This window comes from Eucyclogobius newberryi, unplaced genomic scaffold (genome assembly GCF_026437365.1).
Source record: "Eucyclogobius newberryi isolate DKJ021-1_F unplaced genomic scaffold, fEucNew1.0.hap1 SCAF_12, whole genome shotgun sequence".
Classification (NCBI taxonomy): Eukaryota; Metazoa; Chordata; class Actinopteri; order Gobiiformes; family Gobiidae; genus Eucyclogobius; species Eucyclogobius newberryi.
Window position 1 is genome coordinate 6,341,233 of NW_027315746.1, and position 18,526 is coordinate 6,359,758.

The following is an 18,526-nucleotide window of genomic DNA, read 5'->3' on the forward strand; positions in this document are numbered from 1 at the left end:
GTACATACCGATCTACAGTACACAACGATCTGCAATACACAACGATACAGTACACACCGATCTACAGTACACACCGGTCTACAGTACACACCGATCTACAGTACACATCGATCTACAGTACACAACGATCTACAGTACACACCGATCCACAGTACACACCAATCTACAGTACACACCAATCTACAGTACACAATGATCTACAGTACACATCGATCTACAGTACACAACGATACTACAGTGCACAACGATCTGCAGTACACAACGATCTGCAGTACACAACGATACAGTACACAACGATCTACAGTACACAACGATCTACAGTGCACAACGATCTGCAGTACACAACGATCTACAGTACACACCGATCTACAGTACACAACAATACAGTACACACCGATCTACAGTACATACCGATCTACAGTACACAACGATCTGCAATACACAACGATACAGTACACACCGATCTACAGTACACACCGGTCTACAGTACACACCGATCTACAGTACACATCGATCTACAGTACACATCGATCTACAGTACACAACGATCTACAGTACACACCGATCCACAGTACACACCAATCTACAGTACACACCAATCTACAGTACACAATGATCTACAGTACACATCGATCTACAGTACACAACGATCTACAGTACACACCGATCCACAGTACACACCAATCTACAGTGCACACCAATCTACAGTACACAACGATCTACAGTACACACCGATCTACAGTACACACCGATCTACAGTACACAATGATCTACAGTACACAACGATACAGTACACATCGATCTACAGTACACAACGATCTACAGTACACACCGATCTACAGTACACACCAATCTACAGTACATACCGATCTACAGTACACACCGGTCTACAGTACACAACGATCTACAGTACACAACGATCTACAGTACACACCGATCTACAGTACACACCGATCTACAGTACACACCGATCTACAGTACACAACGATCTGCAGTACACAACGATCTGCAGTACACACCAATCTACAGTACACACCGATCTACAGTACACACCAATCTACAGTACACAACGATCCACAGTACACACCAATCTACAGTACACACCAATCTACAGTACACAATGATCTACAGTACACAACGATACAGTACACACCGATCTACAGTACACACCAATCTACAGTACACACCGATCTACAGTACACACCGATCTGCAGTACACACCGGTCTACAGTACACAACGATCTACAGTACACAACGATACTACAGTGCACAACGATCTGCAGTACACAACGATCTGCAGTACACAACGATACAGTACACAACGATCTACAGTACACAACGATCTACAGTGCACAACGATCTGCAGTACACAACGATCTACAGTACACACCGATCTACAGTACACAACAATACAGTACACACCGATCTACAGTACATACCGATCTACAGTACACAACGATCTGCAATACACAACGATACAGTACACACCGATCTACAGTACACACCGGTCTACAGTACACACCGATCTACAGTACACATCGATCTACAGTACACAACGATCTACAGTACACACCGATCCACAGTACACACCAATCTACAGTACACACCAATCTACAGTACACAATGATCTACAGTACACATCGATCTACAGTACACAACGATACTACAGTGCACAACGATCTGCAGTACACAACGATCTGCAGTACACAACGATACAGTACACAACGATCTACAGTACACAACGATCTACAGTGCACAACGATCTGCAGTACACAACGATCTACAGTACACACCGATCTACAGTACACAACAATACAGTACACACCGATCTACAGTACATACCGATCTACAGTACACAACGATCTGCAATACACAACGATACAGTACACACCGATCTACAGTACACACCGGTCTACAGTACACACCGATCTACAGTACACATCGATCTACAGTACACAACGATCTACAGTACACACCGATCCACAGTACACACCAATCTACAGTACACACCAATCTACAGTACACAATGATCTACAGTACACATCGATCTACAGTACACAACGATCTACAGTACACACCGATCCACAGTACACACCAATCTACAGTACACACCAATCTACAGTACACAATGATCTACAGTACACAACGATCTACAGTACACACCGATCCACAGTACACACCAATCTACAGTACACAATGATCTACAGTACACAACGATCTACAGTACACAACGATCTACAGTACACACCGATCTACAGTACACATCGATCTACAGTACACAACGATCTACAGTACACACCGATCCACAGTACACACCAATCTACAGTACACACCAATCTACAGTACACAATGATCTACAGTACACATCGATCTACAGTACACAACGATCTACAGTACACACCGATCCACAGTACACACCAATCTACAGTGCACACCAATCTACAGTACACAACGATCTACAGTACACACCGATCTACAGTACACACCGATCTACAGTACACAATGATCTACAGTACACAACGATACAGTACACATCGATCTACAGTACACAACGATCTACAGTACACACCGATCTACAGTACACACCAATCTACAGTACATACCGATCTACAGTACACACCGGTCTACAGTACACAACGATCTACAGTACACAACGATCTACAGTACACACCGATCTACAGTACACACCGATCTACAGTACACACCGATCTACAGTACACAACGATCTGCAGTACACAACGATCTGCAGTACACACCAATCTACAGTACACACCGATCTACAGTACACACCAATCTACAGTACACAACGATCCACAGTACACACCAATCTACAGTACACACCAATCTACAGTACACAATGATCTACAGTACACAACGATACAGTACACACCGATCTACAGTACACACCAATCTACAGTACACACCGATCTACAGTACACACCGATCTGCAGTACACACCGGTCTACAGTACACAACGATCTACAGTACACAACGATACTACAGTGCACAACGATCTGCAGTACACAACGATCTGCAGTACACAACGATACAGTACACAACGATCTACAGTACACAACGATCTACAGTGCACAACGATCTGCAGTACACAACGATCTACAGTACACACCGATCTACAGTACACAACAATACAGTACACACCGATCTACAGTACATACCGATCTACAGTACACAACGATCTGCAATACACAACGATACAGTACACACCGATCTACAGTACACACCGGTCTACAGTACACACCGATCTACAGTACACATCGATCTACAGTACACAACGATCTACAGTACACACCGATCCACAGTACACACCAATCTACAGTACACACCAATCTACAGTACACAATGATCTACAGTACACATCGATCTACAGTACACAACGATACTACAGTGCACAACGATCTGCAGTACACAACGATCTGCAGTACACAACGATACAGTACACAACGATCTACAGTACACAACGATCTACAGTGCACAACGATCTGCAGTACACAACGATCTACAGTACACACCGATCTACAGTACACAACAATACAGTACACACCGATCTACAGTACATACCGATCTACAGTACACAACGATCTGCAATACACAACGATACAGTACACACCGATCTACAGTACACACCGGTCTACAGTACACACCGATCTACAGTACACATCGATCTACAGTACACAACGATCTACAGTACACACCGATCCACAGTACACACCAATCTACAGTACACACCAATCTACAGTACACAATGATCTACAGTACACATCGATCTACAGTACACAACGATCTACAGTACACACCGATCCACAGTACACACCAATCTACAGTACACACCAATCTACAGTACACAATGATCTACAGTACACAACGATCTACAGTACACACCGATCTACAGTACACAACGATCTACAGTACACACCGATCTACAGTACACACCGATCTACAGTACACAACGATCTACAGTACACACCGATCTACAGTACACACCGATCTACAGTACACAACGATCTACAGTACACACCGATCCACAGTACACACCAATCTACAGTACACAATGATCTACAGTACACAACGATCTACAGTACACAACGATCTACAGTACACACCGATCTACAGTACACATCGATCTACAGTACACAACGATCTACAGTACACACCGATCTACAGTACACAACAATACAGTACACACCGATCTACAGTACATACCGATCTACAGTACACAACGATCTGCAATACACAACGATACAGTACACACCGATCTACAGTACACACCGATCTACAGTACACACCGATCTACAGTACACACCGATCTGCAGTACACACCGGTCTACAGTACACAACGATCTACAGTACACAACGATCTACAGTACACACCGGTCTACAGTACACAACGATCTACAGTACACAACGATCTACAGTGCACAACGATCTGCAGTACACAACGATCTGCAGTACACAACGATACAGTACACAACGATCTACAGTACACAACGATCTACAGTGCACAACGATCTGCAGTACACAACGATCTACAGTACACACCGATCTACAGTACACAACAATACAGTACACACCGATCTACAGTACATACCGATCTACAGTACACAACGATCTGCAATACACAACGATACAGTACACACCGATCTACAGTACACACCGGTCTACAGTACACACCGATCTACAGTACACACCGGTCTACAGTACACACCGATCTACAGTACACATCGATCTACAGTACACACCGGTCTACAGTACACACCGATCTACAGTACACACCGATCTACTGTACACACCAATCTACAGTACACAACGATACAGTACACACCGATCTATAGTACACAACGATCTACAGTACACACCGGTCTACAGTACACACCGATCTACAGTACACACCGGTCTACAGTACACACCAGTCTACAGTACACACCGATCTACAGTACACACCAATCTACAGTACATACCGATCTACAGTACACACCGGTCTACAGTACACACCGGTCTACAGTACACACCGATCTACAGTACACAACGATACAGTACACACCGATCTACAGTACACACCAATCTACAGTACACACCGATCTACAGTACACACCAATCTACAGTACACAACGATCTGCAGTACACACCAATCTACAGTACATACCGATCTACAGTACACACCGGTCTACAGTACACACCAGTCTACAGTACACACCGATCCACAGTACACACTAATCTACAGTACACACCAATCTACAGTACACAATGATCTACAGTACACAACGATCTACAGTACACACCGATCTACAGTACACAACGATCTACAGTACACACCGATCTACAGTACACACCGATCTACAGTACACACCAATCTACAGTACATACCGATCTACAGTACACACCGGTCTACAGTACACACCAGTCTACAGTACACACCGATCTACAGTACACACCAATCTACAGTACATACCGATCTACAGTACACACCGGTCTACAGTACACAACGATCTACAGTACACACCGATCTACAGTACACACCGATCTACAGTACACACCGATCTACAGTACACAACGATCTGCAGTACACAACGATCTGCAGTACACACCAATCTACAGTACACACCGATCTACAGTACACACCGATCTACAGTACACAACGATCCACAGTACACACCAATCTACAGTACACACCAATCTACAGTACACAATGATCTACAGTACACAACGATCTACAGTACACACCGATCTACAGTACACAACGATCTACAGTACACACCGATCTACAGTACACACCGATCTACAGTACACAATGATCTACAGTACACAACGATACAGTACACATCGATCTACAGTACACAACGATCTACAGTACACACCGATCTACAGTACACATCGATCTACAGTACACACCGGTCTACAGTACACACCGATCTACAGTACACAACGATACAGTACACACCGATCTACAGTACACACCAATCTACAGTACACACCGATCTACAGTACACACCAATCTACAGTACACAACGATCTGCAGTACACACCAATCTACAGTACATACCGATCTACAGTACACACCGGTCTACAGTACACACCAGTCTACAGTACACACCGATCTACAGTACACACCAATCTACAGTACATACCGATCTACAGTACACACCGGTCTACAGTACACACCAGTCTACAGTACACACCGATCTACAGTACACACCAATCTACAGTACATACCGATCTACAGTACACACCGGTCTACAGTACACAACGATCTACAGTACACAACGATCTACAGTACACACCGATCTACAGTACACACCGATCTACAGTACACACCGATCTACAGTACACAACGATCTGCAGTACACACCAATCTACAGTACACACCGATCTACAGTACACACCGATCTACAGTACACAACGATCCACAGTACACACCAATCTACAGTACACACCAATCTACAGTACACAATGATCTACAGTACACAACGATCTACAGTACACACCGATCTACAGTACACAACGATCTACAGTACACACCGATCTACAGTACACAATGATCTACAGTACACATCGATCTACAGTACACAACGATCTACAGTACACACCGATCCACAGTACACACCAATCTACAGTACACAATGATCTACAGTACACACCGATCCACAGTACACACCAATCTACAGTACACACCAATCTACAGTACACAATGATCTACAGTACACATCGATCTACAGTACACAACGATCTACAGTACACACCGATCTACAGTACACAACGATCTACAGTACACACCGATCTACAGTACACACCGATCTACAGTACACAATGATCTACAGTACACAACGATACAGTACACATCGATCTACAGTACACAACGATCTACAGTACACACCGATCTACAGTACACATCGATCTACAGTACACACCGGTCTACAGTACACACCGATCTACAGTACACAACGATACAGTACACACCGATCTACAGTACACACCAATCTACAGTACACACCGATCTACAGTACACACCAATCTACAGTACACAACGATCTGCAGTACACACCAATCTACAGTACATACCGATCTACAGTACACACCGGTCTACAGTACACACCAGTCTACAGTACACACCGATCTACAGTACACACCAATCTACAGTACATACCGATCTACAGTACACACCGGTCTACAGTACACACCAGTCTACAGTACACACCGATCTACAGTACACACCAATCTACAGTACATACCGATCTACAGTACACACCGGTCTACAGTACACAACGATCTACAGTACACAACGATCTACAGTACACACCGATCTACAGTACACACCGATCTACAGTACACACCGATCTACAGTACACAACGATCTGCAGTACACACCAATCTACAGTACACACCGATCTACAGTACACACCGATCTACAGTACACAACGATCCACAGTACACACCAATCTACAGTACACACCAATCTACAGTACACAATGATCTACAGTACACAACGATCTACAGTACACACCGATCTACAGTACACAACGATCTACAGTACACACCGATCTACAGTACACAATGATCTACAGTACACATCGATCTACAGTACACAACGATCTACAGTACACACCGATCCACAGTACACACCAATCTACAGTACACAATGATCTACAGTACACACCGATCCACAGTACACACCAATCTACAGTACACACCAATCTACAGTACACAATGATCTACAGTACACATCGATCTACAGTACACAACGATCTACAGTACACACCGATCCACAGTACACACCAATCTACAGTGCACACCAATCTACAGTACACAACGATCTACAGTACACACCGATCTACAGTACACACCGATCTACAGTACACAATGATCTACAGTACACAACGATACAGTACACATCGATCTACAGTACACAACGATCTACAGTACACACCGATCTACAGTACACATCGATCTACAGTACACAACGATCTACAGTACACAACGATACAGTACACACCGATCTATAGTACACAACGATCTACAGTACACATCGATCTATAGTACACAACGATCTACAGTACACACCAATCTACAGTACACACCGATCTACAGTACACACCGATCTACAGTACACAACGATCTACAGTACACACCGATCTACAGTACACATCGATCTACAGTACACAACGATCTACAGTACACAACGATCTACAGTACACACCGATCTACAGTACACACCGATCTACAGTACACACCGATCTACAGTACACAACGATCTGCAGTACACACCAATCTACAGTACACAACGATCTACAGTACACACCGATCTACAGTACACATCGATCTACAGTACACACCGGTCTACAGTACACACCGATCTACAGTACACAACGATACAGTACACACCGATCTACAGTACACACCAATCTACAGTACACACCGATCTACAGTACACACCAATCTACAGTACACAACGATCTGCAGTACACACCAATCTACAGTACATACCGATCTACAGTACACACCGGTCTACAGTACACACCAGTCTACAGTACACACCGATCTACAGTACACACCAATCTACAGTACATACCGATCTACAGTACACACCGGTCTACAGTACACACCAGTCTACAGTACACACCGATCTACAGTACACACCAATCTACAGTACATACCGATCTACAGTACACACCGGTCTACAGTACACAACGATCTACAGTACACAACGATCTACAGTACACACCGATCTACAGTACACACCGATCTACAGTACACACCGATCTACAGTACACAACGATCTGCAGTACACAACGATCTGCAGTACACACCAATCTACAGTACACACCGATCTACAGTACACACCGATCTACAGTACACAACGATCCACAGTACACACCAATCTACAGTACACACCAATCTACAGTACACAATGATCTACAGTACACAACGATCTACAGTACACACCGATCTACAGTACACAACGATCTACAGTACACACCGATCTACAGTACACAATGATCTACAGTACACATCGATCTACAGTACACAACGATCTACAGTACACACCGATCCACAGTACACACCAATCTACAGTACACAATGATCTACAGTACACAACGATCTACAGTACACAACGATCTACAGTACACACCGATCTACAGTACACATCGATCTACAGTACACAACGATCTACAGTACACAACGATCTGCAGTACACAATGATCTACAGTACACAACGATCTACAGTACACACCGGTCTACAGTACACAACGATCTACAGTACACAACGATCTACAGTACACACCGATCTACAGTACACACCAATCTACAGTACACACCGATCTACAGTACACACCAATCTACAGTACACACCGATCTACAGTACATACCGATCTACAGTACACAACGATCTGCAATACACAACGATACAGTACACACCGATCTACAGTACACACCGGTCTACAGTACACACCGATCTACAGTACACACCGATCTACAGTACATACCGATCTACAGTACACACCGATCTACAGTACATACCGATCTACAGTACATACCGATCTACAGTACACAACGATCTGCAATACACAACGATCTGCAGTACACACCGATCTACAGTACATACCGATCTACAGTACATACCGATCTACAGTACACAACGATCTGCAATACACAACGATCTACAGTACACACCGATCTACAGTACACAACGATCTACAGTACACAACGATCTACAGTACACACCGATCTACAGTACACAACGATCTACAGTACACAACGATCTACAGTACACACCGATCTACAGTACACATCGATCTACAGTACACAACGATCTACAGTACACAACGGTCTACAGTACACACCGATCTACAGTACACACCGATCTACAGTACACAACGATCTACAGTGCACAACGATCTGCAGTACACAACGATCTACAGTACACACCGATCTACAGTACATACCGATCTACAGTACATACCGATCTACAGTACACAACGATCTGCAATACACAACGATCTACAGTACACACTGATCTAGAAAACATGTACGATGATGCAATGGCTCCACCTGCTGTTGCACTGAGGAGTGAAGCCACTGGAAACGGGTTGAAGCAGCGTTCGTTTGTGTCCTAGCATTAGCATTAGCATTAGCATTAAAGCTGGTTCATGTGTTAGTTTTGAGCAGTGAAATGATCAGTCTGTGGAAAACGAGATGATGACATGTATTTTGGGCTTAAAAGAGGAAGATTGTCCAAAATATGCTTATGTTTGTTTGTGTTTGATGAGGATACAACATTATAATGTGGATAAAAACCTAAAACAGCTGGATATAGCACCTTAACGTGTGGTATTTATGAGCTTCATGTTTGTAAGTAATATTCTAAGGACTTGTGCCCATTTAGTTCATTTGTACTTATTTATTTTAAAGCACGAGTGAGAATCCTGTGAACAAGTTGTTTTCTATTGCGAATGTGTGAATGTTTTTATGGAGCTGATGGAGTTGATCCATTTGTCTTTTTGTTGTGAATGAATCAAACTTTGATTCAATCCAGATCCAATCATTTCAAACTGATGATGAGCTCGGAGCGTTTTAATCAAGAGCAGAATTCAGACTTTGAGGCAGCGTAGAGGTCATTTATTAAACATTATAATATCCTCAATGATGTTTTGAAGAGTATAAATTGATATTGCTGCACTTTTGTGGGTCTTTTCACTCATTTAAAAAACATGTATGTATGAAAACAGGCGTGTATATAAATGTGGCCGTAACAGTGACAGTAACAGACGTGCGACAGGAGGACGTGCCCCCCGCGTTATATTCACTGGCTCGTACTTGTACTTGAACTTGTACTGCTGCTGTTCCACTCGGATATTTAGAGGCCACGTTTGAACATAAAGACCTTGTGTTTTTTATTTATTTTATTTATTGTATTTATTGTATTTATTGTATTTATTGTATTTATTGTATTTATTTTATTTATTTTATTTATTTTATTTATTTTATTTATTTTATTTATTTTATTTATTTTATTTATTTTATTTATTCTCTGGTTGTTCTGTTTTGTGCTCTGTATATTTGTATATACAAAAAAGGGAAACAAATTAAATATTTAAAAATAATACTAAAAATAATATAAATGCTCAAAAAATGCTAAAAATAAATAAATAAATACTAAAAATTCCAAAAATAGAAATACCTCTTAAACAAAAACTTTAAAAAAAAAACTTGTTTAAAAATACTAAAAAATACTAGAGAAAAAAACTAAAAATATTAAAAAATACTAAATATACTTTCAAATCCTGACAGTTTTCTAGATTTTCCCTGTGAATCAAATTTGTAGCAAATTGAGACCAAAAAAGGCTCCCTCCTCTGGACTGCTCCATCCTCTGGGCAGCTCCATCCTCTGGACTGCTCCATCCTCTGGACTGCTCCATCCTCTGAGCAGCTCCATCCTCTGGACTGCTCCATCCTCTGGGCAGCTCCATCCTCTGGACTGCTCCATCCTCTGGACTGCTCCATCCTCTGAGCAGCTCCATCCTCTGGACTGCTCCATCCTCTGAGCAGCTCCATCCTCTGGACTGCTCCATCCTCTGGGCAGCTCCATCCTCTGGACTGCTCCATCCTCTGGACTGCTCCATCCTCTGAGCAGCTCCATCCTCTGGACTGCTCCATCCTCTGAGCAGCTCCATCCTCTGGACTGCTCCATCCTCTGGACTGCTCCATCCTCTGAGCAGCTCCATCCTCTGGACTGCTCCATCCTCTGAGCAGCTCCATCCTCTGGACTGCTCCATCCTCTGGACTGCTCCATCCTCTGAGCAGCTCCATCCTCTGAGCAGCTCCATCCTCTGAGCAGCTCCATCCTCTGAGCAGCTCCATCCTCTGAGCAGCTCCATCCTCTGAGCAGCTCCATCCTCTGGACTGCTCCATCCTCTGAGCAGCTCCATCCTCTGAGCAGCTCCATCCTCTGGGCAGCTCCATCCTCTGGGCAGCTCCATCCTCTGGACTGCTCCATCCTCTGGACTGCTCCATCCTCTGAGCAGCTCCATCCTCTGGGCAGCTCCATCCTCTGGACTGCTCCATCCTCTGAGCAGCTCCATCCTCTGAGCAGCTCCATCCTCTGGGCAGCTCCATCCTCTGGCAGCTCCATCCTCTGGACAGCTCCATCCTCTGAGCAGCTCCATCCTCTGAGCAGCTCCATCCTCTGAGCAGCTCCATCCTCTGGACTGCTCCATCCTCTGGACAGCTCCATCCTCTGAGCAGCTCCATCCTCTGAGCAGCTCCATCCTCTGGACTGCTCCATCCTCTGGGCAGCTCCATCCTCTGGACTGCTCCATCCTCTGGACTGCTCCATCCTCTGAGCAGCTCCATCCTCTGGGCAGCTCCATCCTCTGGACTGCTCCATCCTCTGAGCAGCTCCATCCTCTGAGCAGCTCCATCCTCTGAGCAGCTCCATCCTCTGGACTGCTCCATCCTCTGAGCAGCTCCATCCTCTGAGCAGCTCCATCCTCTGGGCAGCTCCATCCTCTGGCAGCTCCATCCTCTGGACTGCTCCATCCTCTGGACTGCTCCATCCTCTGAGCAGCTCCATCCTCTGGGCAGCTCCATCCTCTGGGCAGCTCCATCCTCTGAGCAGCTCCATCCTCTGGACTGCTCCATCCTCTGGGCAGCTCCATCCTCTGGACTGCTCCATCCTCTGGGCAGCTCCATCCTCTGAGCAGCTCCATCCTCTGAGCAGCTCCATCCTCTGAGCAGCTCCATCCTCTGAGCAGCTCCATCCTCTGAGCAGCTCCATCCTCTGGACTGCTCCATCCTCTGGGCAGCTCCATCCTCTGAGCAGCTACATCCTCTGAGCAGCTCCATCCTCTGGGCAGCTCCCTCCTCTGAGCAGCTCCATCCTCTGAGCAGCTCCTTCCTCTGAGCAGCTCCATCCTCTGAGCAGCTCCATCCGCTGAGCAGCTCCATCCTCTGGGCAGCTCCCTCCTCTGAGCAGCTCCATCCTCTGAGCAGCTCCTTCCTCTGAGCAGCTCCATCCTCTGAGCAGCTCCATCCTCTGAGCAGCTCCATCCTCTGGGCAGCTCCCTCCTCTGAGCAGCTCCATCCTCTGGGCAGCTCCCTCCTCTGAGCAGCTCCATCCTCTGAGCAGCTCCATCCTCTGGGCAGCTCCATCCTCTGAGCTCATGTTTTGTAGAAAAAGTTTTGGAGCTGCTGGAAAGCCTAAAGGGAAAGGATGATGAAAAATGTGTGAAAGAGGATGTGAAGTTAGTTTGTGAGAGAGGAGGAGGAGGAGGATGAAGAGGAGGAGGAGGAGGAGGAGGAGGAGGAGGAAGAGAAGGAGGAGGAGGAGGAGGAGGAGGAAGAGAAGGAGGAGGAGGAGGAGGAGGAGGAGGAGGAGGAAGAGAAGGAGGAGGAGGAGGAGGAGGAGGAAGAGAAGGAGGAGGAGGAGGAGGAAGAGAAGGAGGAGGAGGAGGAGGAGGAGGAGGAGGAGGAGGAGGAGGAGGAGGAGGAGGAGGAGGAGGAAGAGAAGGAGAGGGTCAGATGGAGAAGAGGAAACTGGAAAATGCCAAAAGTAAAAGTTTTCTTGGATGAAATCTCTGACTTCCAGATGAACTGAATAATGAAGTTCTTATTTCCTGCTAGAACATTGTGCATTTTACTGAAGACATTCCCTTATCTTAAAGTGCATTTATTCTCCTCCTTCCTCCTCTCTTTGTTCTCCTCGCGGCGGTGACAAGCTTTCAGACACATCTTTCACTTTAGTCTGATGTACGTCTCCCGTGAAAGCTCATCTCGCAGACATCAGAGGAAACACAGTGACGATACAAAGAGGATTCACAGATGAAATAACGTCCTCTTGTGTCGTCGTGGTTACTGCAAGTGAGTCTCTTCAAGCCTGAGCAGACGGAGGACAAATAGCCTTTTATCTCATTCTGGTTTATTTGAGAGTTATTTACACCGTCCAGGTCGAGTACTGTATACACGAGGATAATGTACAACGTCTGCGGTAAATGTGAAATATTCTGTGTGAGGAGCAGAGGGAGCTGAGAGGAGCAGAAGGAGCCGAGAGGAGCAGAAGGAGCAGGAGGAGCAAAAGGAGCCGAGAGGAGCAGAAGGAGTCGAGAGGAGCAGAAGGAGCCAAGAGGAGCAGAAGGAACTGAGAGGAGCAGAAGGAGTCGAGAGGAGCAGAAGGAGTCGAGAGGAGCAGAAGGAACTGAGAGGAGCAGAAGGAGTCGAGAGGAGCAGAAGGAACTGAGAGGAGCAGAAGGAACTGAGAGGAGCAGAAGGAGTCGAGAGGAGCAGAAGGAGTCGAGAGGAGCAGAAGGAACCGAGAGGAGCAGAAGGAACTGAGAGGAGCAGAAGGAGTCGAGAGGAGCAGAAGGAGCCGAGAGGAGCAGAAGGAGTCGAGAGGAGCAGAAGGAGCTGAGAGGAGCAGAAGGAGCTGAGAGGAGCCGAGAGGAGCAGAAGGAGCCGAGAGGAGCAGAAGGAGCAGGAGGAGCAGAAGGAGCTGAGAGGAGCAGAAGGAACTGAGAAGAGCAGAAGGAGCCGAGAGGAGCAGAAGGAGCAGGAGGAGCAGAAGGAGCTGAGAGGAGCAGAAGGAGCTGAAGGAGCAGAAGGAGTTGAGAGGAGCAGAAGGAGTCGAGAGGAGCAAAAGGAGTCGAGAGGAGCAGAAGGAGCCGAGAGGAGCAGAAGGAGTCGAGAGGAGCAGAAGGAGTCGAGAGGAGCAGAAGGAGTCGAGAGGAGCAGAAGGAACCGAGAAGAGCAGAAGGAGTCGAGAGGAGCAGAAGGAACCGAGAAGAGCAGAAGGAGTCGAGAGGAGCAGAAGGAGTCGAGAGGAGCAGAAGGAGCCGAGAAGAGCAGAAGGAGTCGAGAGGAGCAGAAGGAACTGAGAGGAGCAGAAGGAGTCGAGAGGAGCAGAAGGAACCGAGAAGAGCAGAAGGAGTCGAGAGGAGCACTGATTGAGGCTTTGGAGATTTGTAGATTGTCAGTTATTTTTACATTATATTTTCTTGTTCGAATGACGTTATAAATCCTTCTCTTTCTTTCGGGGGTAAAAGTTTCTACAAAGAACATTTCTTATTCAACTTCTTTTCATTTTCTCCTTTTCTGCTCTGAAACGCTCCATTTCAACAGTTATTTATTTTGACGTTTTTAATTGACCAAACGATTTTACTGCTCCGCAATTTACAGAGGACACGCCGCCTTTTACCTGAACTCACCTTTCCCTGATTGTTTAACCTCCCTCTCCCCCGCCGCCTCCCCCTCGTCCCGCTGATGGGGTCGTCGTCGTCGTTGGTAAATTGGGACCCAGGGCATTGCCACAGAGGGGACAACAAAAGGAGACAGAGCGGTTTTCTCTCTTGGCTGGAGGCTGCTTATGCCACGCCCGCAGCTGTAACCGAGCGAATGTGCAACGAACCGCCTGGATATTAAACTTACACCACGAATACAGCGAAAAGACAGCGACAAAGGGAATTATTATTATTATTATTATTATTATTATTATTATTATTATTACTGTCGGAGGTGCAGCAGGAGACCGCGGGACGTCTGGAAATGGAACAAATGAGTTTAAATCACAGTGTTTAGTGCGTTTATTTAGCTGCGAATGTTTAAAAAAGAAGGCCGTTTAGCGCTTGATCGTCGCACCGCGCTCGCACAGGAAGCGTGTCGCCCAGGGATACGGCGACGATGGCGGTATTCAACGGTCAGGACTGGGATTGAACCGTCGACACCCGCTACACCCACCTCCACCACCCAAACCGCTGTCTTTGAACTTAAAGGAAAATGTGCGTTTGAGAATAGAGATTTTAGTCTGTTCAAGATGTAAAAAAAGAAGTTAAAACGGACTTTATTTGAACAGTTTTGTTAAAAGAACGCACCGTGTTTCAGGGCGATCAAAGTGCACCACCTGTTCTTATTTAAATACAGCTTCACGCCAACTTTATTTTAATATCCATCCATCCATTTTCTACCGCTTGTTCCCTTTCGGGGTCGCGGGTGACTGGAGCCTATCCCAGTGACTTCGGGCCTTAGGCGGGGTACACCCTGGACAGTGGCCAACTTGTCGCAGGGCCAACACTTTGTATATTATTTTAATATACGTGTCGGAAATATTGACGTTTGGACAAAGCAAAGAGCTGGGTGTTGTTTATTAGCTCCTCATTAGCATCGGCCGCGGGATCAGTCACAAATACACCGACATTTTCACCTGCTTCCTGGTTAAATACAGTTTCAAGAAATGCAGTAAAACAACAATAACGCAGTACTTTCACTTTCAATACATTTGTTTATAACGATGTACTCTAAGTAGTAAATGTATTTGTACTCACAACGATCGCTCCTCCAGCCAAAGCCAAGAGAGTTGCTCTTTCACTGCGTGTATCCTATAGACTGGTCTTTTTCCATTCTCGGGGTCTCGATGTGGCTCTGACATCCGGCTCTGGTCTTTCAGGGGGTCCGGGCTCGGGGAAGTCTCTGCAGAGCGACCGGCTGGAGGAGAGGTTTGGGGTGCGACGCCTGAATGTGGGAGACCTGCTGTGCAACGAGCTGCAGAGCCACAGCAGCAGGGGGCGCCACCTCCGGGACGTGCTGGAGCGAGGAGAGCCGCTGCCACAGGTGAGCCGCTGCCACGGGTGAGCCGCTGCCACGGGTGAGCCGCTGCCACAGGTGAGCCGCTGCCACAGGTGAGCGCCTTCAGCAGCAGGACGCATGAAGAAGTCACTGTGGTAATCGATCAGATGAGTATGAGGATAAACTAAGACTAAACCAGGTCTAAACCAGGTCTAAACCAGGTCTAAACCAGGACTAAACCAGGACTAAATCAGGACTAAACCAGGGTTGTACAGGAGAAACCAAGTTCAAAACCAGAACTAAGACTTGGACTTAAAGGCGGTATGGACGATTTTTCGGCGATTTGAGAACGCAGGCGGAAGTGCACATGCCACTCCCCCATGCGGACCGATACAACACACACGTGCGTTTGTTTATTAGCGCAACAGAGCGCATCGCATCTCTCGTCTCCCGTAGATTTCTGTCCACTTCTGCGTCAGCTCGAACTGTCTTTCTCCGTCTTCATTTTGCCCCGTACACTGAGGGAACTATATTATGATAGATCCATGCGCTTAGGCACGCGGAAACGTGGGGACGAACGTGACGCGGCTGCAGGTGAGCGATAGGTGCGTTTTATGATTGATACGTGGCAGGACAAATGATTTATTCACGCCACGAGGAAATATGATAAAAAAATTGCTGAAAAAAATCGTCCATTCCACCTTTAAGTTTGGCCAAACAAGGTCTATACAAGGACCATAACTGGACTTATGTAACTCTGGCAAAACTAGGTCCAAACTAGGACTAGTCTAGGTCTAAGCCAGGACTAAAGCTTTATCCTGGATTGGACCTGTTGCTAGGGAAACCAAAAGGCTGAAAGCCTCTGGCATAAAATGAGAGTCCCTGAATTAAATTCTGAAGGATATTTTATCAGGTAGTTTGAAGAAAATAAATGTAATTTCTTCTTTCTATATATTTATATATATATATATATATATATATATATATATATATATATATATATATATATATATATATATAATTCTCCTGAATGTGTGACGTGCTCTGGAACACATGGACATTTCCTTCCATTGCGTGTCTTCTCCAAACTCTGATGTAAGTGTCTGACACCGGCTCCTGCAGAGAAATGAGACTACGAGGCGGAGCGCTCCTGCAGAGAAATGAGACTACGAGGCAGAGCGCTCCTGCAGAGAAATGAGACTACGAGGCGGAGCGCTCCTGCAGAGAAATGAGACTACGAGGCAGAGCGCTCCTGCAGAGAAATGAGACTACGAGGCAGAGCGCTCCTGCAGAGAAATGAGACTACGAGGCGGAGCGCTCCTGCAGAGAAATCAGACTACGATGCAGAGCGCTCCTGCAGAGAAATCAGACTACGATGCAGAGCGCTCCTGCAGAGAAATCAGACTACGATGCAGAGCGCTCCTGCAGAGAAATCAGACTACGATGCAGATTAGAGGCTGGTGTTCGCAGCACGTCGTGTTCGGGTCATTTAAGAACATTGCGCTTTATAAAAATAACCCACAAATCCATAATCCTTTCAATACTTCGTCATGTGAAGTTTGCAGAAGAGTTAGAGACTCGCTGTTTGCATCATTAGTCTTAAGAGAGGGATTTCTAATAATTTGATTATCAAAAATAATAATTAAATTCACGCATTTAATGAGGTTCTTTAGCATTTGGAGCGTCCTGAGCAGCGTCTGAACCAGAACAAGCAAAACAATCTGATTTCATGCTTTCCTCATGATTCTCATCGTCCCACACGTCTGGATGTCTTTTTGCTTGTTTTGTGGCATTTGACCCATTGATGGGTCAAATGCAGAGGACGACTTCCCCGTGAGGACAATAACACGTTCAGCTGCAGTTCACCTTCTGCGCACGGCCTGGTTAGAGCTGCTGTTTTAGCCTTTTCTTTTATTTTGTTTGGGGACATTTTCAGTTTGTGATGTCGACACTGGACTCGACT

At 45.8% G+C, this 18,526-nt stretch overlaps 1 protein-coding gene across 1 annotated transcript in view; it reads left to right on the top strand.

The window, feature by feature from the left end:
- The window catches only part of ak5 (adenylate kinase 5), a 157,333-nt gene that overhangs the window by 120,271 nt on the left and 18,536 nt on the right, over positions 1 to 18,526 (top strand). Inside the window, exon 11 of the mRNA XM_072440655.1 lies at positions 16,445 to 16,608. Coding sequence (XP_072296756.1) covers positions 16,445 to 16,608 — 164 coding nt within the window. The remainder of the gene's footprint in view (positions 1 to 16,444; positions 16,609 to 18,526) is intronic.